At 38.5% G+C, this 25,836-nt stretch overlaps 1 protein-coding gene across 3 annotated transcripts in view; it reads right to left on the bottom strand.

Annotated features, from left to right (window-relative positions):
* ADAM22 (ADAM metallopeptidase domain 22) overlaps nucleotides 1-25,836 on the bottom strand; it is a 55,875-nt gene that overhangs the window by 15,781 nt on the left and 14,258 nt on the right. Inside the window, exons 8-24 of one of the 3 annotated variants that reach the window (XM_058034626.1) lie at nucleotides 24,700-24,784; nucleotides 24,176-24,266; nucleotides 22,294-22,345; nucleotides 20,249-20,348; nucleotides 17,471-17,542; nucleotides 16,933-17,025; nucleotides 14,435-14,515; nucleotides 14,161-14,211; nucleotides 13,824-13,887; nucleotides 13,197-13,302; nucleotides 12,010-12,126; nucleotides 11,166-11,334; nucleotides 10,076-10,184; nucleotides 9,138-9,228; nucleotides 5,043-5,150; nucleotides 2,050-2,150; nucleotides 1,423-1,489 (exon numbers count right to left, since the gene is read on the bottom strand). In XM_058034626.1, coding sequence (XP_057890609.1) covers nucleotides 1,423-1,489; nucleotides 2,050-2,150; nucleotides 5,043-5,150; nucleotides 9,138-9,228; nucleotides 10,076-10,184; nucleotides 11,166-11,334; nucleotides 12,010-12,126; nucleotides 13,197-13,302; nucleotides 13,824-13,887; nucleotides 14,161-14,211; nucleotides 14,435-14,515; nucleotides 16,933-17,025; nucleotides 17,471-17,542; nucleotides 20,249-20,348; nucleotides 22,294-22,345; nucleotides 24,176-24,266; nucleotides 24,700-24,784 — 1,557 coding nt within the window. Of the gene's footprint in view, nucleotides 1-1,422; nucleotides 1,490-2,049; nucleotides 2,151-5,042; nucleotides 5,151-8,003; nucleotides 8,022-9,137; nucleotides 9,229-10,075; nucleotides 10,185-11,165; nucleotides 11,335-12,009; nucleotides 12,127-13,196; nucleotides 13,303-13,823; nucleotides 13,888-14,160; nucleotides 14,212-14,434; nucleotides 14,516-16,932; nucleotides 17,026-17,470; nucleotides 17,543-20,248; nucleotides 20,349-22,293; nucleotides 22,346-24,175; nucleotides 24,267-24,699; nucleotides 24,785-25,836 lie in introns of all 3 variants that reach the window. The other 2 variants (XM_058034637.1, XM_058034648.1) reach the window with 2 other exon arrangements.

The raw sequence follows: 25,836 nt of genomic DNA, 5'->3' as shown, positions 1-25,836 counted from the left end.
CACCACCATAACAAGCAGCAAAAAGGAAAGCAGAGAATTAGAGGAAAATTCAGGGGCACCTTTAAAAGAGAAAAAAATATACAGGGAAATATATTTCCAACTCACAATATCTCTGTTTGCCTGCTTATTTAATGCTTCAAAGGTCTCAGAGGAAATCTCATTTGTATTTTTGGCAGTTCAGCCAGACAAATTTTGGTTTTATCAAACTATCTCATGCAAGGAGAAAAGAAAATGAGCAAAATAACATTTCAGTAAGAGTTTATCAGCACAAAGAGTACAGAGACTCTTGAGATAAACTCCTCCAAGGGCTAAAATTTCTGATTCCATGATGCCATTTTGACCATGCAATGTTATAATTGCAATGCGCATCGAAGTACTGTTTTTGTAATTTGTAGCATAGGGTTTTCTCTAGGAACCCTTTCTGAGCCTACTCACCTTAAGACAGTGCACTGCAGGTGAAAGAAAAGTTTCAGAACAAACTCAAAATCCCCAAACCAAAGAAAATGGGGCCCAGAGAGCAGTTAGCATTATTAGCTTCCAGCAGGGTTGCTATCAAGCCCATTTGCCCATCAAGGTGCAAAGTTAGTAGTCATGATATGGGGAAGGACACTGTCACTACCACCATGGCCAAAGAAAGGGCCATTCATGTTGGCTGTAAGTGCTGTAAGAGCAGGCCAGTGCTTCTGACAAGCCCAGAGGTTTCCAGCCACTCACCACTCATTCACAAGAGGGGCCTGAACCAACAGGCTTAAGAGTACATAAGAAAGGCTCTTCCTGTGTGGGGAGCATTGCAACGTGGGCTCTTTAGGAAATGTAACCAATAAATCAATAAGCCAGCAACTCTCAGCTGTAGAGGAAAAGTCTGGGGATCAGTCACTTGGTAGAGACTTTAATTACCCTTTTATCACAGGGTTTAGTCAAGACTGGCTGTTTCAGGCTTACAATGGCAAACTTCAAGGTACTCTCAAAGCAGACAGATACCTGTCCTACAACCTCCAGGAAAGTATGCAGAGATACAAATCTCTGACTCTGCAATGGCCCAACCCAAGGTGGAGACAAGGGTAGGAAACAGTCAGGTTATCAGAAACTCAGTACTGAACCAGGATACACTCAGCAATGGCAGTTTACTGTAGACAAAAGCCTGCAGTGATGGTGCAGGCTGCCACCATCATTGGGAATTGCTATGGGAACGACTGTGAGGAAGCCTACATGAAAAAAGAAAATTAATAGTTAATTTTTAAAGAATACATTAAAAGAGGTTGAAATACATTAGCCAAACCATTTACCAGATTATCAGCAATCAGAATGGGCCACAGAGCAAAAATGCAGCTGTCTACTTTTCAGTACTCTTAATTTCCATCTACAAAACACAAATATGAAAACTCTACTTTTGGCTTTGCTTTTTTTTAAATTCAGACTTACTCAGTTGAATTAGACCGTGGCCTAAATCTTTTGCCTCTGACTTTCTTTCTGTTTCCTCCTATATTACCTGAAAGAAATCAAAGGACAAAGACAGTAAAACAACTTGAAACTCACCTGCCCCATGCCAAACTGCATATTCTTTTTGCATCCATAGCAAAAGAGCTGCTACCTTTAACTTTACGCCATTAACCTTTAACTTTAACCATTTAAATCTCACAGGTCTGTTCCACTTGATTTACCTCAGACACTTATCTACTTTTTGCTGCAACTGTACAGAGCAAAGAACTCCTTTATTTCGGCTGTTATTTGACAAATTCCCTACACTTCAAGAAAAACGCCTAACACTGCCTGATAAAATCACAGAAGCTGGCAATAGTGAATAGATTTCTTTCTCTTTTTCATGTTAGCTCACACAGGAGGGAGAAATTAAATGTAATTTCTTTGTGACAAAGTACTGTGCAAAAAAGGCACTTGTAGGGTGCTGCTAAATTCTAATTCCAAGTTAATAACAATTAGCACAATTTTAAGGAGTCATGCTGCTGTCCTAAGATCAGCTAAACTTCCAGCAGAGCACCAGTGGTCCAGAGGCTGGTTTCCACTGTGGCCAGCACAGTGGTTCACACTTACCTTGCCAAGAATTACTCCTAGGCCTCCCATTTTCACAAATGTCTGAAATATGTTTTGTGTCTGGGATCCTTTCACTCCAGGAATGAGATAATCCATTTGACCTGGAATAGGAGGGCTCAGATGCAGTTATTGTTAAGGGTATTGGCTCACATCAATGTTAGCTCAGTGGTTTGGTCACATTCCCGAGGCCAGTGACAAAACACAGCCTAAGGTCTGTCTGCACTAGCAGAGCATCCAGGATTTCTGGTTAAACTCTGCAGTTACACCTTGCAGCTGTCCCTGCAGTGGCTCCATGTGCCCACATTCAAGAGCCAGGCATCAGCACTGCTTTCTCACTCGTCTGCTGTAGAATGCACAAACAGCAGCGCACACCAGATTTCCTTTGGATTTGCAGCTCTGCCTCAGTTCCTAGATGGAAGATGCCCTTACTACTGTGCTCATTTCAAGGCTTTTTCATCTCACATTCAAGCACATCCCACCTGCAGGCTGCCCACTCCCTCCTTATGCTGCTGCAGGAAAGCCAGGACAGCTTCCCTCAACCCACTGCCAGCAGTCACAGGGGCTCAGGAGTTTGTGACGAGCATCCTCCCTCCCACCCAGAGCTGGTAGTGCCAGGGGAGAGGTAACTCTGCCTCATTTTTGCTAATTTTGAACGTTTATATTTTATCAGCCAATTGCTGCAGTATATACTTCTAATGCTAAACTCAAAGCCAAAGATACTCTTTTTATCTAGATGCTTGGTGCAAACTGTTTTTTCTTTCCTATTGCACTCCTTTTAAGAGCCAGAGATGTATGTGGTGATGTCCAACATGTGGGGTTTTGCCACAGGCTGCCTCTTGTTGAACTAGAGCTGCTGCTCAGCTGTTTGCCACGAGATCTACAATTGTCTCCGAAAGAGAAGAGGAAGTTGAAAAATCCAAAATAGACATATTACAAAGTCTTGCTTAAAAGAACTGGTTTTGTAGTTTTTAAGTCTGGATACTTGCATTTTTTAGTCTCTGATTTCCTTGGGAGCATCTGAGAGATGCTCTTCAATTTCCAGAAGCTCAGGCTAATCACAGCCACACTGAAGTGAGCCCAGGGTTTCATTAATTCAAACTTAATCACATCATGAAAGGTCTGAGAAACAACAGATCCACTGACAGATTTTCAAACACTTCCTCCTCCTCCTCAAGGTCACTTTCAGGTTCAGGAATGTCTTGCTATATAATGGTTTTGATGTTTGCTATTTCATAATAGCAAGAGTTATCATAAAGTTATATCTCAATCCGTGAACATCCTCTGAATACCAGCTAATATTCCATAGTGCTTTCCAGCATGGAGAAGCCCCAGCAGCTGATGGCCCAGCCACTCTAACATCTCCCAAGAGATGCCATCCATACCAGCACACAGAGCAAACCAAAACCAGCTTGGAAGGTAGGAGGTAGCACTCTGGGAATTCAAATGGAAGGACTATGTCAGCTGTATCACAATGTTAATGGAATATTTGTCAGACTTACTTTTCCAGACTTGACAGTGGCACAACATACCTGAATTGGTGGTGGGAACAACAAAACTCTCTAGTACAGACAGACCTTAGAAACCATTAGCTTTTTGGAACAAATACTAAAGAGAGACACATGAAATAAATGAAGTATGAAAAGAAACACAGATACTGCATGAAAGAAGAAACACATTAAATTATAGTATTTAAAAATAACTTTTTTTTAAACTAGTATTTAAACCTGATAGACAGAGCTATGAAAACTTGCTTTCCCAAGACTTTGTTTCAAAATTTTAATCAAATTTAAAAATATTCTCTAACAAAAACAGTGCATCATTTAAGATTAATGCTTGCCTCCTGAAAAAAATAAACAACCCACACATCCAAAAAGCTGAATTTAAAAATTAGAGATAATTAAGTAATCACTACTGGAGTTTCCCTTATAACATAATCATTCATTAACAAACTGAATGAAGTTGTATATAAGATCAAGCTGCTATATCAAAATAGCAAATGTCACTACATATGTGTCCCTTCCATACATTTCTCTTTAGTTTAAGTGAAATAATAGCAAAGAAAATGGATTCATAACTGCACAGTTGTAGGCGGCTAAGTGGACAAGAATTGAGAATTGCAGTTTTCCTGTGAAGCACTTCATGACTGTCAATTCCTCTAGGACACAGCGCTTCTCATAAATACTTTTATAGTGCTAGCTAGACATTTTCATATAAAGAATCCTTAATTGCAGAGGAACAGTGAGCATCATGATCTTAGCAATTACAAATGGCTCTCAATGCTTTTAAATGAATCTTCCCTTTTAAATTTTGAATTTTTTAGGCAACTGGAACAATAAAGGAATTAGTGAAATCTGATCAAGGGCAAAATCTAATTCTCTTTAATCTAATGGCAGAAAGCAGAAAAATGCAGAAAGCCTTTGTAGAATTATTTTCTAAGATAACACCTGGTGACCATTTAGTATACTACTCTAGTAAGTGAATAAAATGCAATCAGTATCATCTTTAATATGAGACAACAGAAGTCTAAGTCAACATACTGGATTAATGACACTGACAAATAAAGATATAAAAATAACATTTATATTTAACATTTTATGTTTATAACTATTATTGAAGAAAGACAATGCTCCTTTTCTTTGATTACATGACACTGATTTAAAAAGTTGTTGGTGTTTTATTTAATTTTTTGTCAGCCACCAATTATTATTACAGTCTACTTGAAATCAATTCTCAAGCAGGGATATTATTTAAAACTTTATTAAACAAAAATTGATTTACGATGCAAAGATTTTTTATTCTGGCCTAATCATACTAATTAGCAACTAGGACACAGGAGAAAAATCAGTAATCAAAGCAAAAAGGATGCTATTTCAAACATTCCACAAAGAAAGAAGAAAGAGTCAAACCTGCTGCAAAACAATGAAATGTTCTGACTAATGGAATAATGGGTGATGGAACAGGTAGAAATCTGAAAATGCGACAGAAAAGCAGACCTCTTCTTAGAACTAGATGCAGAGTTTGTGCTGACTCCAGGAGGCATGTCGCTATAAAAAGAGTCGGCCTCTCCCGGCTTTTTTACATAATCTCCCTGGGGTATTTGTCTGAAGTGTAATAAACATTGTAGAGTCAGAAAACATGACAGGAACTAGAACGCACACAAACATGCATGAACATTAGTTTAAGAGAAAGAGGCAAGGATAGCAATCCTTGAGAAAACCTGTTAAGAACACACGATAAAGCTATTAATAAATAATTTAACCATCAGAGAGAAAAGTCCCACACGCTTCTGTTATGTGCAGAAGAGTGGATTATGTGGTTTTGGAAAGAGAAAACAAGGAAAAAGTTAACTCTGATCACAATTTTCAAAGTGAACAGTTAATGATTCTTGAGACACTGGATAACTGGTCCAGACATTTCAAATAGCTCATCATGCTGGCTGCAAAAAGCACCAGTACAGAGCCTAAGCTGAATACAGGCCTGCATCAAAGAGGAGCTCAGGAAAAGTGAATGGTTTTTACCGTCTGAGGTAGATGCATTTAACTTTTGTGATCATGATAGAATTCAAGAGTAGCAACCTGTTGAGTTGTTTAAATTTCAGGAGGATAAAAACCTCCAGGTTTTTAACTGAATTCTTGTGTAAGGGAACTAACATCAGTGTCAGAGACCCTCAGCTACTCCTGATTACCACAGTAGTAGACTCAATCTGCCAAGACACACAACAGTAATGTAATAGTTTATCCTTTTCCAGAACTAGAAGCTCGGTTACGGTAAAAAAAAAAAAAAAATAAAACAATCTGTGCATTAGAAAGTTCTAATCAAGTTATGCATATTTTTTGCAGATGGTGAATTCATTGCCAGCAGAGAATACCTGCCATTGCAAATATTCCAGTTATAGGTCCACAACCTCCCAAGTACAAGTAGTTACTTTGACAGTTGACTATTTCATAATACCAGCATCAGTATTTATTCAGCCTCACACTTTCCAAGATATTTTTGCTACAGTCTGCTCCTATCAAGATGCACACTTATCAGGTTGATTCATATTCAGATTATGTCCAACTACATACCTAAACTGGGACCTCTCCATTCTGTATCTGGATTTCTAATGCTTCTGAAGTATGTAAAGTATACAACTATATGGCACATAAATCATTGGTGCAATGCAGTACTTCCAGTCTCCATCTTCTAAGACCTCTGGAGTTTCAGTTCTTGTCCCATTCCTCAGCTGGCACATGGGTGTGTTCAGAGTTGGCTCAGTGTGGATGGCTCTGTCCCCAGGGTTCCTCTAGCAAACTGCTCTCTTGCTACTCCATCAGATATAACTTCTCCCATGTATAGCTGTGCCCTTTAAAGCCACATATTCCAGCTGGCAGAATCCTTGCTAACTGGCTGTACCTACCACTTTCAGTTTATTTGTTTCAGTTGCTTATTAGTACCAAGTATAATCCTTACGTCATGTTCAAAAATATTATACTGACTTGTATTCATTGTTATTTAAGGAGTAATCTTGCCTTATTTTTTTCTTTTTTTTTTTTTTAAGGACTGTCCAGATAATCTGGTGGATATGTTTATAACATTTAAGGAACACTCCCTGTACTTTTCCAAAAATATGTTATTTAGAAGTCAGCCTACAGAGCTCCATTTTATGCATGAAGGAGATTTAGTAACTAAATATTTTCCTCATCTTTAAAATGATGGAGTCCTCCATTACCTTCAGAAGCCTCAGCTTATGTTCGTTCCCACTCTGCCTGTGCTCTCACACACAGCTGCAGACTGGCTGCACACTCACAGCTCTCTGGCCATAAAGTAATTTCTGGAGATGAAGATATCTGAAGAATTTACATTCTCTAGTATTCCAATGCAAACATAAACGGGGTGGACTCTGTTCCAAGATTTTTCTGCTCTGTCCTCAGCCAATACTGAAACATCCACAGCAGAATGACTTGATGGCCATGTTAGTCTCCATTTACAGATACATCAGCTTCCACTAAGCAGCACCAAATCCTTAAATTCTGCCTTCCTTGAGCTGGGTAGCATTCCCTACCCACCAGCCCCTGCATAAGGCTTGACTTCAATAGTGTTGCCTTGTACTTGTTACTGTACCTGTGGCCTATCTGACCCTGGAGCACACAACCAGCACTTGACAGTGCTTGTCCACTATTTATAAATATTTTGAGCCTGGCAGAGAAAGCGCTACACAAAGGGAAATGGAGAACAAGCACAACGGGTAGCAGCAACAAACAAAGCAGCAGCTTGGACCAGAAGGCAACGACACAGGCAGAAAACAGGGGAATTTGAGAAATCCTCTTATCTGTTGGGGACTGGGAGAGGAAGGAGCCAAGTCCTTCCCACAAGACCCATCTGCCAGGCAGATGCCTGATCAAAGGGAGGTGGTCTTCCAGGAGCCAAACATAAGTCACTAGGAAAACGGTTTATTTTTGGCCACAAGCTTGAAATGCTGAAAGCTCAGCCCTGTGCTGAAGCCAGTACTGTGCTTTAGCTATGAATCAATTGAACAGGGTGACAGGAAAGAATGGGCTCTTTGTCCATACAGCAATTTAATTGCATTGTATTTTTAACTGCAAAGCAGCTCCAGGAATTAATTTGTCTCAAAAGGCTCCTGAACATCATGTTAATATTAATTATTCAGTTCTTAGCCTCCCAAGAATACTTTCGTCTCTAATAGCTGATTTTCAGTGTCTCTTATTGGAAATATTCTCCTGTTTTCCTAAATAAAACAGTCTATTGCAGAAGTATAAAAAACATTGGTGTTGCTACTGAGTCCAGTGAAATCAGGATTTCAAGCAATGCATTATAGAATTCTGATATCATATATCACTCTAAAATATGATAACCCATCTCAATATTTTCTTTGTAGCATGTAAATGAGTGAAAGAGAAGAAAAGCTATTTTCAGAGACTTCTAAGATACATTCCACTACTTTTATCACATACCTCTGTCTTCTGTAGTTTCTTTCCATATAAACAGAAGAGAAAGGAAGAAGAATGAGTTTTTAGTATGCAGGTACACATGGTCAGTAAGACCAAAAAAATGTAAAAAGAAAAGCACTGTATACAGAATGAAATTTTTGCTCAAAATATTTCTACAAAATCACTCCTGAAATAAGCATATTTACAAATATACTACATCAGAAAAAACTGCCAGAAGCTGAGGGTGATATACCAAGACAGCATAGCCTACTTTTCTACTATCCTCATCTTCATAGTTTTTATTCCAAATGCTTCTTTCCTTAAGTATTTCTGAGCTGCCCTCAGCCTACCTCAGTCTGGCAAACCAGCAGGAGCTGTGCTTGTTATGCCAAACCACTGGGGCTGTGCCCGAGCCACAGCACTGCCTGCAGCTCAGCATGCCCTGCCCTCCAAGCACAACAAGGACCTAGACAGAAATGACTTCAAGAGACAGTTTCATCCAAACACAGATGATAAACTCAGTACCTTGAATCTTTTTTACTACAAGCAAAAGACATAAATCCCTCTGGTTTTATACGAAATTCGCAAAAGAATTAAAACTGAAAAAGACTAATCAGGCTAATATAATCCATTTTGCCTCTCAGTGAGCACTGACATCTCTACACCAGGAGAGAACTTGAGCCTTATTTGCAAATTGCAGATCTTTCCTACCAAAAACTGTGCTTGAATTAATTTCAGGTTAAGCCGACTAAAAATAATTATCTATTTAATGAAGGCTGTGGTTGAATGCTTTGCTGACTGACTGAGAGCTAATCTTGCTATATTTACTTCATCATGAGGAAACATTTATAATTTAATCAGATCATACTCCTGCATTTCCTTTGTCACATACAGTAAAATCATAATCTGATCATCTAAAAAAAAGAAAAGAAATTACTAAATGAGAAATAAATTTCAAATTTGGATCAAGCTCTCTAAAACCACATACAAATGTAAGAATTGCTTGAAAAATGTTAATACAATAAACATGTTACTGTATAAATATTGTTGAATTTGGATTTTTTAGATTTTTTGAATTGGTCTTTTCATAACATAATCAGCTATCACATGAAATACACATATTTTGAAATTCTATAAATAAGAACAAAATATACTTACTTGTAACCCCAAGCAGTTATTCCTAAAACGAGAGCCAACACTAAAATGGTGCCAGCAATAGCCCCTATTATTATATTTGTGCTAACCACGCCTGGAAACACAAGAAAGATGAAAAATATACATGGTTTTAGGAGAAAAATACACAAAACCAGTGAATGCATCATGTTTCAAAAATCAGCTTGAACAACTTTCACTAGGCTGATTGTGATATGTTCCTGAAGCATAGCATGGACATATAAAGATCATCTGTAAATCAAGCTTTGACTTCTGTGTCTGTTTCCACTAACTGAATACTTGTTACACAGGAAACCTATGCCAGGTATCCCAAAACAGTATTATCAATATTGAACTGCTGTAGATTACATCCTTACAACCTGCCGTAACAAACCCATGGAATAAAAGTGACTACTTGTTTGGTTTTGTTCATATCCCTTCCACAGCTGAATAAATTAATCAAATGAAGGATTCTGGAAGATGTTCCCCCACAAGAATTTCTAATGACCAGCATTTACAAGCTCATTTTTCTACAATATATCTTTCTTTTGTACCCAAGAATAAAGCAGAATAAAAACTTCCACTCCAAAAGTGTAAGTCAGGCATTACCTGACTACACTACATCTAGATGTGGAATGTCCCAGTAACGTTTTGTTTGTCTAATCTTATCAACATGCTTAATAAGGCCACCCAGATGATTGGGACAAGTATGGTGGAACTGGACCCATTGATACCAGTTCTCAAAGATGCACTGGCTGAGGCTTCATTTACAAAATTTTTTATACTTTACAGTGCTTCTGCTGTGGGAGGAGAGAGGGGAATGAGGCTCCTGATTCTGCAGCATGTTGTGTACTAGCTGAAAGCGTAGGAGACCTAGTTTTGCTTAACGAACTTTCTTCAAATCCAAGCATTTTCAATAGCTAGTAAAAATTACAACAACATACCTTTATTGATGGCATCCTTATCAAAAAATAGATCATCTTTGATATGAGCACTGCAGTCATCTCCTCCCCAAAATCGGTCACAGACGCATTTTATTTCATTGCTACAAACCTGCAGTCAAAAGTGTAGCTCAGAAAAAAAATCAGATTATTCATCCATTCCCGTAATTAATACCTCAAATATAGGTACAGTGATAAAGCCCTAATTTTACTGCTCACAAAATTTTGCAAAATAATTTTTAATATATAGCAATTTTTAATTTATGTTAGGTATAAATGAATTAAATATGCTATTATGTTTTATATAAATAGACGTAGTGCTTATTCAGTACAGACTTTAACATATCTATATTTAATAGAAGCATTTATAATTGCTTTGGGAGAGTGACTTAATGACTTTTTTTTTTCAAAATATGATGAAGTGCATTATTTCAGATAAATAACGAAGTTTTAATGCAGTATACAAGACAAAAGACATTATGAGAGAACAACTTCCCTGATCTCAGCTCAGTCACAGGGCCCTGGACACTGTGTCAAACTGTGTGAGGGACAAGGGGGCTCTCCAGGGCCACGGCAAAGCCACAGACTGCACACCGAGCCGAGAAACTGCCAAGAGCCAGCTCTCTGCCCTCTTTTCCAGAGTAAAGGAGCTCTCAGCCCACAAAATACAACATCATCAACAACTTTATGAATCTTCTTGGCTATTTATGTAATAAAGAGGGAATTAAAAAGAACAAGTCTCTGGAAGAACAGAGACCCAAGTTTCTCAGTTCATAAAACCTTTGTATTTATTCTCTCTCCAGCACATTGCTTGAGGAAATGTCAATCAAGTTAGCAAAAGTGAGCAAAAACATTGATTGATAAAACTTTGTAAAACTAATACATACTAACTATGACTCATTGTTTAAGATGTCTGGACTGGAATGCATTATATTTAGTTATGTGCCTCCTTCCCTTTTCACTTTCAAAAAGTTCTCCAGTTTTACGACGTCTAGAGTCACACTGACCTTCCTGAAAGGCCCAGCTAGTAGACTACACAAGGCCAGGTACTCAGAAAAAGCAGCAAAAAGCATTGAAGAGTGCAAGAACCTACCCCGTGTCCTGAACAAATCTGGCTGTCGGTGGTGCCCGGGCAGGTGCTGAAGTTGAAGGCCTCGGTGGGGAGGCAGCGATGGTCCAGGCACACCATGTCCGGCCCACACGGCGTCCCGTTCTCCACGTAGCCCAGGTCCGTGTCCTCATCGAGCTTCACATGGCCACCACTGCAAGACAGTCAAGAGAACCTTGGAAACTTGTGCTGTGGTTAGATGGGGCTGCTTGAGGAACTGGGCCCAGGGCTGCTGCCTGCGTTTCTGTGCTGCACAATGCCCAGGAGCAGGTAATAGTAAATGTTGGCTCAGTGACCTCACTGGGCCTGAAACAAACCTAATCAGTGTATCTACATCAAACATGAAATCATGAACACAAGGACCATTTTACCTGTGAAACAGCTTGAGTTAGACAAAACTCAGTTTACTTGTTAAGACGTCATTTCATCTTACAGTTGTGTGAAGCTATCAAAATATACCACATCTATAATTAGAATTCAGCTACAATATAGCAATGAATTAGGCTACCAGTTAACTTTGGCAGCGCAGGCATATGTCTAAGTATTCTGGGTACGTGAAGTACTTGGCAAATATTAAAGAATGTATAATCACAGGGCCTGAGAAGAGCATTACCTCTCTAAAGGCAAAATTAACTATTGAGGGGACTGCAAAACTGCCCCACAGGCAGTTAATTTTCTGAAGCTTAACAAAGGTTGAACTGAAATAATGGTTATGTGTTAACAGGAAAAAAAAAACAATGGAAACAGTTTTTCTCCATTTAAGAATGAGAAAGCTGCTTTTCTGCGCAAGATGGATATTGTTCATTCTGTTTTCAGGATTTCCAATTACCTGCAATTGTAGACTTTTCCATAGTGCAAGATTGATGTTGTGATTTCACCATCAAGTTCTCCAAGTCTGGGCACACTGGATATATTGGAGCACAGAAGGTATCCACAAAGCACATCCCTGCATTGAAAGAATAAACAGACACTCATAAAAAATAAAATTCAATGACAATGGACAATCAAAAATATGACCACTTGTTTGGTAACCTATGTGTTATTCCTTGATTTTCTCCCACTGACAATAACTCCCATAAATGATGCTATTTCCAAAGAAAATTCTTCCCTTGTAAGATAGATTTGGAAAACTCTGTTTTTATACCACATTATCAAAAATCCCCTGAGTAATAACAAGCAAGGAGCTGTCAAGAACAAACCACATCAAATTGATTTAATGATCTATTAAGATAAACTAACCGGTCCATAGAGAAGCAACAGTAGATACTGGTTCTATAATACACTCTCATAGGACACATATGTAGGGGAACTATAGACACCAAGTTGAATTAAACTGCTGAAGGGACTTCACTACTCATGTGTGGAGACTTTTGCACTGACAGAATAGAAGGGTCTGACATTTCCCATATTACTGAAAATTTTTTCTTATGAATTTGTAATGGAACAGAAATAAGGTTACCAGAGTTTAAAAAGTGGGAAAGAACAATAGTTCACCTGTAGGCAGGACTAGAAATCAAATGTCATGGACAAAATGGAGAAATTTTAAAAAACAGTTTGATAAGGACAGGTGAAAGGTCCAGAAATTGGCAGAAATAATCAACTGCAAATATTGAGAATGTGAAATAATGCTTTAGGCAGTGACTGGCAGGAGCATACTTGGAAAGTTACAATACCATGAAAAGTGAAGAAAATATAGCAATGCCATGGCACAGCATAAAAAGTGAACACTGCACCAAGATGTGAAACCAAAGGCTGCTCTCCTCTGCAGTGCTAACCCTCACTGAGTACTAGGAACACTTTTGGTCCAAGCTCTCCCAAGCTCAGATGGTGCTCTCTTGTCAGGGATCATCTCTTCTTGGCACCCAACTCCCTCCAGGACTTCTTGCACAAAGGTCTGCAGAAGAAGGCCAAAAATCTGATCCGTAGAGAGGCTTTTTGAGTCTCTTCATGCCAGCTAAAGAACTGGATCAGGGGCACAAACCTCATTCAATTAGCTTTCTAAATGGATCAACTTACTGTTTATTGCACTGTACCCAAGAGTCCTTGTCTCTTCCACAGTTTCCTTTCTCGGTCCCCTCAATATTCAGCTTCTCATAGCAGTACCTGTCAGCAGCCGTCACTTCTAAAAACAGAAACAAATCTCTTCTAAGATGATGACTTTGAAAAGCCATGTCCTGAGAAATGGGGATACACAATCAAAGCAAGCAGAACTTCCCAGTTTGTGAACTGACACACCATGATCTGCAGCTGGCCCATGAAACTCTGCACAGTGCTCTTCTTGATTAAAAGTTTTATGATGCTACCACAGGACTTTTGTTAAAAATTTTTCAGATTGATGAGAATTTATTCATGAAAAATGTCCCCACTGAAATAAACTAATGAACATGAGTACAGGCTTCCTAGATGGTTATTAATGAGAACTAAAGTTTCGGTTTTCAGTCACCAGTAAGTTAACCAACACTAGAGAAAGAGCTGGAAACAAGGATGGAAAGACAAAAGGACAGGGGAAAGAAAGGGAGAGACATAGTGTTCTAGATGCTTTCAATTGTTCTCAGTATGTCCCTTCCACAATTTTTCTTAGCTAAGAGAGTCTTTCAAGTCACATGCATGACAACCAACTTAGAAACAGAAACATTCACTTACTTTCACCCCAGATATATTTACATTGTCGGTCCCTGGTTTTACATCTTCCTCCAAAGCAAATACCCTACAAAGAAAGAAAAGAAATACAGAAAATATTTCAAATTACTTGATTTTCTAAAATATGTATTTCTATAATGCCAAGATTAGTCACACGCTTTATATTGGGGCAAAGAATATGTGATTCTATCTTCTTTTCATTAAAAACATGACTAGAATCTAAAAGTCATCAATCTTAGCAGAACTGTCCCAGGTGACTTCCAAAGATCCTAAAACAAAATCCATAAAAAGCAATCTACAACAGCAGAAAGAATGTAAAACAAACTGAAGTCCTAATTACCTGTCTGTTATCACACGAATATCCATCCATTTTATGGATATTAGGAGAACACTATAGAAAGAGAAAATAAGTAATAGATCATAGATCAGACAAGCATGAAAGCAAAGTATACAACAAAATTAATATGAAAAACCATTTCAGTATCATTCTGGTTTTTTAAACATCAACAGATTAAACACAATTTTTATGCACCATACTATACAAAACATTCACAGTGATTTTGAGATTACAGGTGGGGCTTTTTTGTTTCATTAACAGAAGACACAAAAATCACCTGGCTGGAATTTCCTGTGCAGTTCTCTGCAATATCACAATCGTTCACTGCTTCTCGACACAAAACTCCTTTAGGTTCAAACTGGGGGAAAAAAGCACAGAAAATTAGTGTCTTGGTTTCTCCATACCTTGCCTTAAATGCAATGCTTCCTTACAGTTTTATCTAAAATAAAAAATGGAAAATAGTCACGTGCTGACTGAAGTGGGAAGAGTCTCCTTTCCCTGGTGTGTATGCTGCACCACTCAAGCCATTTACAGGTGCAAGTGGTGCCACTCTCTGAGGGACCCCCTCCCAAGAACACGGATTGTGGGGCTGAGCAGGAGAGGTCTCTCCTGGCACAGAGGAGCCCTGGGGGTGTCCAAACCAATACTGCAGTGGCTGGCAGCATCACTCATTTTTCCACTTTTCTCCAAGGAAGTATTTTTCCCAAAGCAGTTGGGGGAGAGGCTGATGGAATCTGCTCTCTAGAGGAACCCCTTTGGAAGTTCTCTCCCATATCTAAATGCCCTAAACCAGGTCACTGTGTCTTTTTGTGACTATATTGCTTTTCTGTAAAGAACAGAAGATGTCATCCTGATCTTCTCTCTAGGGATGAAGAACACTGCAGACCTCTACATACAAACACTTTGGGTATTTTAATCCCTCATTGTTGCTGCAGAACAGGAACTATTAATAAATGTACTGAATTCTGTACAGTTTGACACTCTTTTCTAAGGGACTGGATATTTAACAATGAAAAGTGTACCAGTGACCTAATATAGACATTTTGGCTAAAGAATTATGTGCTAAGTCTCAGGACCTGGAAAAGAAGGAAGACATCTCATTTAGGCAATTGTTAGTGTTTCTGGTATGGACATATTACAGAATCCTTATTTTTCCTCAGAGTTTTCTTAAGATTTTGATACACAGTTCATTTTGCAGGCTCGTGATTTTTTTTTTTTTTTTTTTTTGAGATCTGCATGCACATACATTTTTCAGGGGACATCTGTTATCTCCAAGCTGGTGTGAACAGCACAAATGTTGTCAGAGACACTACAAGATTCTGGGATGTATAATCACCATGTATTGCTTGCAACCCCTCCTTCACTCCTGCTTTCAGGCAGGATGTTACAGGGGAAGGTAACCCCAAGTTTCGGAGCTATTATATAGTCTTTTGAGTTGTCCTGATAAACACAGTAGTAAAATTCTACTTTTCTGTTCATTCACTCACCCTTGCCACTCTGAAGGGAGATAAACCCTTCTCTCTTTTGCAAAAAAATAAGGTAGGTATACAAAAGCTTTGTTTTGTTCTGATAGTCTTTAATATGGTGCCTATGTGACTTGGATTCTTGAGCAAAATTCACCCACACTGGCAATCTGCTGATTTATTTTTATTATTATTACATTTAAAAAGGGAATGTGCTTAGGGAAATGTGATCTGTTCCAGCATAATATGTGCTTTTTCTTTTTTTAACATTAGGACGAGCACAAAGTCAAGAATGTGATCCGCAGTTATTATTAATGATCCTCCTAAGGGAATGAAACCCTCAAATGTGCAGAGAAAAAGATAAAAATACCACACATAGTACACCACAGTTTTAACTACATTAATACTAATTATCTTTATTACTAAATGAATACAAACAACCATTTGAAGTCACATTTAACAGGGCTCCCTTACAGCCACGATCTGGTTAAACCTCCTTTTACTATTTACTGATGTATCAAGAAGAATAACTTAGAGTTTACACCGGGCTTGATTCCCTTTACTCAATGGGATTTCAGTCAGTCCAAACATAAGGAGACACAGGCAGACCAAACTGAAACTGAATTCAGGTGTCTTTTAGGCAAATCCTTCTGAGTAATTCTGCTGGCTGTGCTTTTGTGTTTTTACTCCATCCTTCCCTCAGACACTCTGTGGTATGATTTTCCCATTCAGTTTCATGGGGCAAACCCAGAGCAACACATATGGCATTGGGAGTGTCACCTGGATAAGGATGCGCATGTTCACGGAGTGACAGAATGGTTGGGGTTGTGAGGGACCTTAAAGATCATCTAGCTTCAGCACCACTGCCCCTAGGCAGGAACACCTTCCACTTGCTCAAAGACCCATCCAACCTGGCCTCAGGGATGGGGCACCCACAGCTTCTCTATAGGCAACTTGTTCCAGTGCCTCACCACCCTCACACTGAAAAAACAAGGACATCTAACAAAACCTTTATGGTTCATTTATCCCTTAAGTGAGGATGTCTAATCTAATAAGATCTCATAGAACTTCAACCTGATTCAAACTTGTCTGAAACTGGAAGGATTCAATTTACTTCTGCATTTGATGACTGCTCCTGCCCCAAAAGCTTAAAAGACAGAGTACAGCCTTAGAAAAATCAGATTTCAGCCAGTTTTAAAAGGTAAGCTTTCAAAAGAGTAATTACAAGGTCTGCAAGGGAAAATACATGTGCTGTATTGCCTGCATCCACCAGGATGCATTCCCAGCAGGCTGTGAGGGTCACTGTCCTTACCCGGCACTTGCGGCAGCAGAGCCCGTTGCTGCACTGGGAGCCCGCGGTCAGGGTGCAAGTATTGCAGCACTCTCCTCCTTCACTGGCACACTCCTGGGAACACACACACACACACACAGAACAGAATACATGGAGAGGACATGAACCCCAAGCTCTTAATGCTCCTCATCTTAGCATGCTATCTGAATGGATTTTCATTCATTCATTCTTTCAGGTTCCTAGAGGCAGAAAAAGGCATGTACTTGTGGAGCATGAAACTGATGCTTGTGTGCAAGATAGAAAATAATTTTTCTAACTTCACATTGCCATTAAATACTAACATCTTAGCACTGAAGAGTGTTTCCATCTAGGAAAATGCTTTCTTTCATGCCTTTGAAGGCTTGATTCTGCACAGCCAGCTATTACTATGAATCCTTGGGCATATGAATCCTTGGACCTTCACCCTGCTTGTCTTCCTCCACTTATCATTCACAGCAGCAATGTGCAGTACCAACTCTCAGACAAATCTTGTTGCTAATTTAAAGTATGTTGCACTTACCGCTATTGTCCCACAGTCACATTCCTCTCCATCTTCCACAAAGCCATTGCCACATTCTGGAGGATCCAGAAGCTGCATGGAAATTCAGAAATCAAAGAGCATGTCTCTTTTATAGGAATCACTGTCATATTTGCTCTGTGCAACATGGTTTTTAAGCTAGGACTTTAAATGGATTAACTGAAATAGTTTCCATGAATCAGGGAGACACAGAGTGACACAAGTGAAGCATACAGAGAATGAACACTCCTGAAAATTGATACAGCAATGCTGCCAAGTCACATGGTATCTTCTGTGCATAGGTGTCACTCAACAGTAAATTCAATTTGAGCAGAAGTTACAATGAAAAACAAAAGATATGACAATATAGGGGGAAAAAAATAAGGATATGACAATTTCATTATCTTCATAACAGTTGCAATTGTTCTGGAGTTCAAGTGACAAGGGCTGAAAGGTTAAAGCCTCCACTGTAAGTTCAGAAGTAGTAGCCATAAAAAGTAGTACTTTTATGTGACTCAGAAATGCTTGGGAAGGAGAGATGCTTGGTTTCTTTGTCAGTTTTTGTTGCAGTTGGATTTTTCTTTCCATTTTCCTCTACCACAGTTGGGAACTTTTCCCAGTTTTCTGTAAGTATGTATTACACACAAGCAGATGTGCACAGGGAGTATTCCTAATGAGGTTTTCTCCCTTTCAGCCTTCCCAGTGGACTGTAACTTAAAAGATCAAAATCTTTATATTTGTATGCCATAACCTCTTCTAAGGGACACTGATATTCTGTTCTTTCCAGTTTAATTTTTTCTGTCTTCCTAAAACCTTTAAAGGTAGTTCTTCTAAAAAAAAATATCTTTTCCTTTGGACATAAGAAAACATAATAGTAGCTTTTATTACATAAATGAGAAGGCATTTAAGTGTGTCACCAGACTAAAATTTTGCAGCTCAGCCCTCGAGTTCTCCAATTAAACTGGGACCATTCCAAAAATCACTCTGCTTCTGAGCCATCTGCACAAGCACAGCATCGTACATGGTGTAGAGCATTTCTCACTGGCGGCTGCCTTTCTGTCTGGAGCCCACAGGATGGAGCATCACCCCACCAACTTCACTGTGCCACCAACCACAACCTGGCACAGGCTGATGTGTTATTATTACATGCCCTATTGAAATGGAAATTTGACTGCAGCATGAAATGCATATGTAGAAGGTAACATAAAAATTGCATAAGAGGGTATGCAAGCTTTTAGAATTATTAAAGAGTTGTTAAAACTGCTTGTTTCCTATGTATTTTTCCAGACAGCTTAACTTCTTCAGTATGTCTCAGTGTGCTGCACAACCAAGACAAAGAGACAGCAGAGACAGAGAATTCTGCCTTGAAATACTGGGCCAATTTGCTGCAGTGCATAGGGACAGGTAAAAATGAAACTGAAGGAAAAAACCCAAACATTAAAAGTAAATTGGATAACCTTTCCCCAAAGTCATATCATTCATCCATTCATTTGAAAAGAGCATATGTTCAACCTGCTCCAGCAGCCATTGATGTAATTTTTGGGATTATAGCTGATCTAAGTGCGGAGCACTGCCAAACACTGCACCTTGTCACATTAGCTTTCCTTTATCTCATAATGCTTGAAAAACAAAAACAAGTTTGTGTCTAACCACCCTTGCTAGGAAACACATCTTTGACAGCATTGTTAATTAGACAGACATCCATTGACAAAACCTTTAAACCAACTCAAACCACAATGCATAAAAGGAGCTAAATCACCCTGGCTCCACATCTAACTCACATTTCTGCATGCCAGCCAAAAAAAACCAAACCTAAAGTGCTGCCAAACTAAATTGAAAGGAGAGTAATTGGGGTTTATTCCAACTGACAGATGTGTAAATGAACACAATCACTAAAATAAAACCAAGATAAACAATACACTCAGCAAATAAATACATCCACCAGTATTTCTCCACCTTTAATGGGATGGAAAAAAGCAAACTACTAAAACTCAGGTACATTTTAAATAAGAAATTTTATCTCTTATTAATGAGTTACAGTGTTTTCTCTCCACTTTATTAATATACTCTTTCATCAAAATAGACTTTTAAGAGATAAGCAGGCTCAGCTTGTCCAGATTTGATGTTTTTCTTTCTTTAAGTTTTATGGAAATTCTGTGGTTGTCAGAAGATGTGGTTTTTCTCACGTTCACGAGAAGGAATATGCATTACTCCTGAACTGAACTTTCTTCTCTTTTACGTCTGTGACCACTTCAGTTACCAGATAAGTCTTTTTTCCACATTGGACTGTCTTTCTGCCTTAACCTCTTTTCCTTTGCTTGTTGAAAGACAGCCATTAAATACAGGTTAACATTAATTATATATAGAAAAGAGTCAAAATAATTATCCTGCTTGCTTTACATTTTAACACCTGCTTCAGTAAATGGAGCAGTAATATAGTGGAACACTGCTGCAAATCCTGCATTGCAGACCTGTTGTAAATACAAAATTGTATTGCATTCACAATATTCAGAATAAATTGTGTGAGGGATAATTCTTGATCAGAGGCTGTTGGTACTCTACTGGACATGAAACCACTTTATTAGAAATTTATTTAAAAGTAATTTCTAAACTACTATGAACTAAAATAATCTACTTACACCCATATGTTACCAGAATAGAGAGAACCAGAACTATCAAAACTAAAGGGTTTTTTTCCAACATTATAATTTTCATTCTTCTTGATTTCAACAAAATTAGCAATAGAATAGAAATAATATTAAACATTAATGTAATGCTTACTTTGGTTGGTTTATTGAAAAGGCAGGCTCCACCTCCATTGTTTAAAAATTCATGATACTCTTCAATATCACACTCGGAGAACTTGCTTGGAAGATAGTACCTAACAAAATAAGGTAGAAGGATTACTTTCTCTCGTGCTTTTTACACTGTAATTTCTTTTTTTGAAACAGAAGAAATATAATGTTATACTTCAGAAAGAGAATGAAAACAATGCTGTTCAGAATCAGAGTGACTATCTGCTTCTAAGTCTATCTGACTATTCTATTTCTTTCTATTTGAAAATCCTTCCAGTAAATAATAAGGAAATTTCAACAATAACACAACGCTCATGGAATGTGAGAAGTCTAGAATATTTCACTAAGTTTTTAGGTGTCAAACAGCACAAATCTGATTCCAGCATGTAGTTCACACAAGCGTGACTTGTTCCACTAACAGGCCTGATCTCAGAAATACATTTATTTCCTCCCATACAAACTGCAGGAGTAAAAGACAGATTATAGTTTGTTTCTCTCTAGGAGGAAATGGTTCCCCTGGCTCACAGAATTTTTTATATAATAGAGTTATGCCATTTTAAACATGCTTCTAGCAAACACCACCTAACATTTCAGCTTCCCTCTGTGTCATGTGTCCCACTCAGTAAATTTCAATTGAGTACAGAGTGCCCCCGAGGCCCTGTGCCCCACCTAAAAACAATGTGATGCACAGAATCTTTGCATGGATCATTTTCACAGGGAAATGACTTTTCCCAAGGCAACTGCAGTGATCTTTATATTCAGGTCCATAGTCATGAAAGTACTTATGCTTCAAGAAGACTTTGGAGTCTCAAGGGCTTTCCTCTTCTATCAGCTCAGCACTGGATATAAAAATATTAGCCAAAGTGCTATCCTGCACTGCTGGGAGAGATACCTTCCAGAACATAACTGGCTTTTTTCCACCTCTAATGTATTGAATTTGGTCATGAATTTGGTCTAAACACTACAGAGGCTGTGGATTTCACTGAAGTTCAGCAATAAACTAGGTAAATACAAGGCTTTTTCATGTACCAAATAATGTGAAAGGTTTGAATTTCAGATAAAGAATTTAAAGGTCCTAACATGGGAATTTATAACTTTTATAAGTTATAAAAAAAACTTATAAAAAAACACCTCTCAGACTGGCTTTTTAATTTCCCAAAAATCAGAAAAATCCTACCAGATGTGTTTTCAGGTATTCTAAGGTGAAAAGGGCACACATTCACACTTTTAAAGAGGCTTGAATGAGACATACTTCTTCGCTCAAAATTTTTCTGACCACAAAACTATTGTGAAAATTTGTGGATTCATTTGGAATTAATTACAATCTGAGCCCTGTCTATATCTCAAACTAGAATACAATGTAATTCATATCTAAAACTAGACTAAAATGCAATTCATATGCATGATAAAAGACAGGCCTGTAATAAAAAGTGTTAGTGTCTGAATACACTTCAGAAAGCATCAAATTTCATGCACCAGCAAAAATTTGCTGATTCACCAGTCACTATGTTCAAATCTCCCCAGTGACACTACACATGGGTATGAACATACTCAGCCTCCAATGGGGGCAGTTTTTCTAACAATATCACACAAACTGTGCGATAAAAAGTGATAGAGATAGATGAAAGATTCCAACAAAAACACTGAAAATGAGGCATGCCTCAGAAATTTGATTACAGGATTTCAAGAATTAGGGTGTGTCATTGTTTCTACAACTCAATAGCAATCTTGCATGAGAAAATAAGCTATGCCTGCTTCTGCTTCTCTGCAATGACCTGACTTGGCTGTTGAGCCTTGTCCTTTCCAAGTTAAATCAGCATTCGCCAAAACCTCTCACATGCCCTTCTCATGAACTCACTTATTCCCACATTTCTTTGAAGGTGTCTCTGTATGGGATGTACTTAATACTTTACTTTCTGAAAACTGAGTCGTCAAAAATATTCTGATGAACCACAAAAGAGAAAACTTTTCACACCTTTCCTTTATGCCACTGTATGAAAAACATGACTTTTCTCCAGCGAAATGTCTTACCCCATATCTCCCATTATGCATCCAGACCACATGTCCTCACACTTACATTCACCTGACAAAAACAAAAGATAAAATAAAAAGTTACATCTAAAGTCTTGTGAGTCCAAAGTAATACAATTCTTATCATAAAAAGCTCACTGTACTCAATTCCATTTCATATTTCCAGACAAGTTGGAAAGAATAATTTGCTGGTTTATTGCACACCTTAGTTTAAGTGTATCAGGGCACCTTGCCAAATTTTTTTAAAACTCTACATGATTCTGTGCAATCCTGAGCTTTGAAAATACGTCCTGATTTTCTTTCCTTCTCTGAAAGGAAATCTGAAAGGAAACTGCAGTGTTAGCCCTCTCACTTGCAAATCATGAGTCAGCTTTCTCATCTCCTGTGGGATGATACTCATTTCCAAAATTTTCAGAATTATTAAAAAAGAATAATTTTACTTTTCTAATTATTTTTTTTTTAGTTCTCTTCTTTGACTATTGTAATGTGATTTTGAAAATCTTTCCTTGGAAAATCCCAAACAATATTTCAGACCAAAAAAAAGCATGGAATGATCAATGAACAAAAGGTAGTACAGCAGGAACTATCAGCTTTTTCCTCTGCTCTCCCTCCCTTCCCTGCCTGCCTTCCTTCCCCATGAAACTCCCTTCTGCCCTGCCAGCTGGGATCACTTTGCTCTGGTCTCAATCCTCCTCTCTCAAAGCTGTGTCTTGCTTTAATCTCAGTAGAAATGTTTTCCACTTGCACGTTCCATAATTTCTTTTACTGTACACATGAACATCAGTTTATTGCTTCCACTTTAGAAGTACAATTAGAGAGGAAACAAAGCTCTGTCTAAAAAATGCACTCTCCTCTCTCCCTACCAAAAGTGTCCTGCCCTTCTCAGCCATAAAGAAAGGCAGTCACCACTATTATAATTTTCACTTTTATCCTGCCCCTAACTCCACTCAAAAATGTGGCTGAAAAATTAATACTGAACATGCCTGCAGGATAGAGCATAAGTTCTACATTTCGGACTATTTTTTAAAATGGTATTGCATAATTTGCACAAAACCCCTTTAAATGTAGCTGTCTCTCTGCATTATATATTGTCTTTACAATGCCTGAAAAAAAAAAATCCACTAATCAATAGAGTAATTTATATTTTTAAATGTAGGCCACATAAGCACACACAATCCAGTAAGTCCACACTCCAGTTAATTATCTAAAGTGTTTTATAACTGTATTTTTATTTTAATCATATCAGGCTGGGACTTCATATAACATGGAAGCAGGAAGGCAGGCTGCTTGTTGTGGGCACAATGGTGGAGATCAAAGCATTGCAGGTAAACAGGGATAACTAAGGAGCTGAATACCAAGGTTACAGCAGAGAAATGGTAGGGTAGCATATACTGGATATTTGGGTAATCTACAGGAGAAACAGGGGATTTGGGTAATCTATAAGAGGAAATCAACCAAGGAAAACAGATAATAAGTTGAATTGTTTGAACTGTTCTATATAACAGTACTGAGGAGGCTCCTCATTATACCCTGATCTAATAATGTATATTCCCACCCTTGTGTCATAAGATGGCAGCCATTTGGTCTGTGGGTGGGACACCAGTCTCCCTGAAATGAATGGGAGTGGCAGGCACCTTTATGGTCTATTTTGGATGAAATGGGGACACCACTGCTATCAGGAATTACAAGCAGGGGTATACTAGAGCATTCAAGTAAAGAAAAGTTAGTATGTCAGACCCTTCTCATGTTACTGCAAGAAATAAAAATATTTCAATATTGAGAGAAATGGAAGGAAAAAGTATATATCAGAAAGACACTGATAAGATCCTCCACTTGTTAAGATTTTTCTCTTGCGACAGAGTGAAAATGCAAATAAAATTACCACTTAGAAGTTTTCTTCTGTCTGAGAAAATGCCAATATTTTGGGCCAAGGTCTGCGCCAGGGTAACTGCCATTAAGTCTGGCTTTCCAAACTGAAAGAAACAAGCAATGTGGGGAAAGTAATCAGTAACACACAGGTATCTCTGATTCAAGTGAAGCTTTTTTTATAGAAAGGCAAAAAATTGCAAAATCAGATACACAGCCTTAGAATTCTTACTGCAGGGTAGCTAGATGAAAATTAAACACTGGCTTATAGACAAGCTAAGTAAGAGAAAGTCTGTTTCTCTCTTGGCACTGTGGCTAGAAATATGAATGACAGGATATTGCAGAATTTGCTTAAAAGTGTATTTGAAGTGTATTTATTGACTCATCACTCTTCATTTAAGTGTCCCTTCTATGGAGCTGCAGTAAGAGTCTACATCAGCAAAAAAAAGCAAAATATTTTTTGAGGAACATGTCTGCACTAATAAATTCCCAGCAGACAAATTTCCACCACTCTTTGCTCAAACCAGTATGCCCACCTACCTCATTCACACCTCCGCCTTTAAGCAAGGAGCAGATTCCACCAGTGTGGGCTACACCACTTCGACTGCTCTGAAATCGACTCCCCCTTTGACAAAAACAAAAAGAAAAAGAAGTTTACCCTGCTCAGTCCACGAGTTTTGCACCTGCCTGTTCCAGTATCCCCCTTGTGATTTCCAAATGGCATTTGCAAATGCTGGATGCCGCCACTACACTGCAAATTATGCAAAAACTAATGGGAAAACAAGATAACCACTCACAAACCTCACATGACAGGTTATCTCCAGAAAACTTATACCATCTTCCCTCCTCCTTTTCAGAATGCCTAATATAGGAAGAAGAGGACTATTTTGCCAAACCACCTGGATCTGCCCAGCCTCTTGTTCCTTGGCATTCTACTGCAGTGAGTGCTTTCTGCTGGCACGTGCTTCAGGCAGAGTTCAGGAGAGGCCACCATGCCCCCAGTGCATGGGACTAGTGAAATGACATGTCTCTGACTGGGCAGTGCAGATGTGGTAAAACTCAAGGGGAGAGGCATTAGCAGAAGATGCAGAGGAAGGTGAAAACTCCCTGGAACTACAGCCAATCTCATCCAAGGAGAAGATACACTCTGAGCCTAAATCTAATCACCTCTTTGGTGCTGACCACATCAGCAAGAATGACTGCCAGTTACTGGAGACAAAATTTACTCTGCTCCACCTGAGAGTACTGATCATCCGGCAAATTGTTTCTCTCAGGTGAGAGGAGAAAACTATCAAGAAGGGTCACAGTGGGCTAACTGTGGGAGCTCATTTGTAATCACTGCACCATCACACAGCTATCCCCACCTCCCAACTTAGCTGTGTTTCACTCACAGACACAATTGCAGAAACTGCTGTTTCTAAACAAATCTATGAATGCAATACCACAATAACCATTGGTGGTGTGCTATGGATAGCACTGGAATTAGCATACTAGTGGTAGCCAGAGTCCCAACCACAGGCCAAATCGGGCTTTCTTCTGTCCTAGTCAATACACAAACATTCACAAGAACCAGACTTCCCCCTCAAAGACTTTACAATGTCACCAGAGAAATTATGAAAAGGATATGAGAAAACCTGATTCCCATTTAAGAGATGAAGATCTGAGACACAGAGAAAC

Source organism: Melospiza georgiana, chromosome 1 (genome assembly GCF_028018845.1).
Source record: "Melospiza georgiana isolate bMelGeo1 chromosome 1, bMelGeo1.pri, whole genome shotgun sequence".
NCBI lineage: Eukaryota > Metazoa > Chordata > Aves > Passeriformes > Passerellidae > Melospiza > Melospiza georgiana.
The sequence above is the reverse complement of the archived record's forward strand: the minus strand, read 5'-3'. Positions and strand labels throughout refer to the sequence as shown.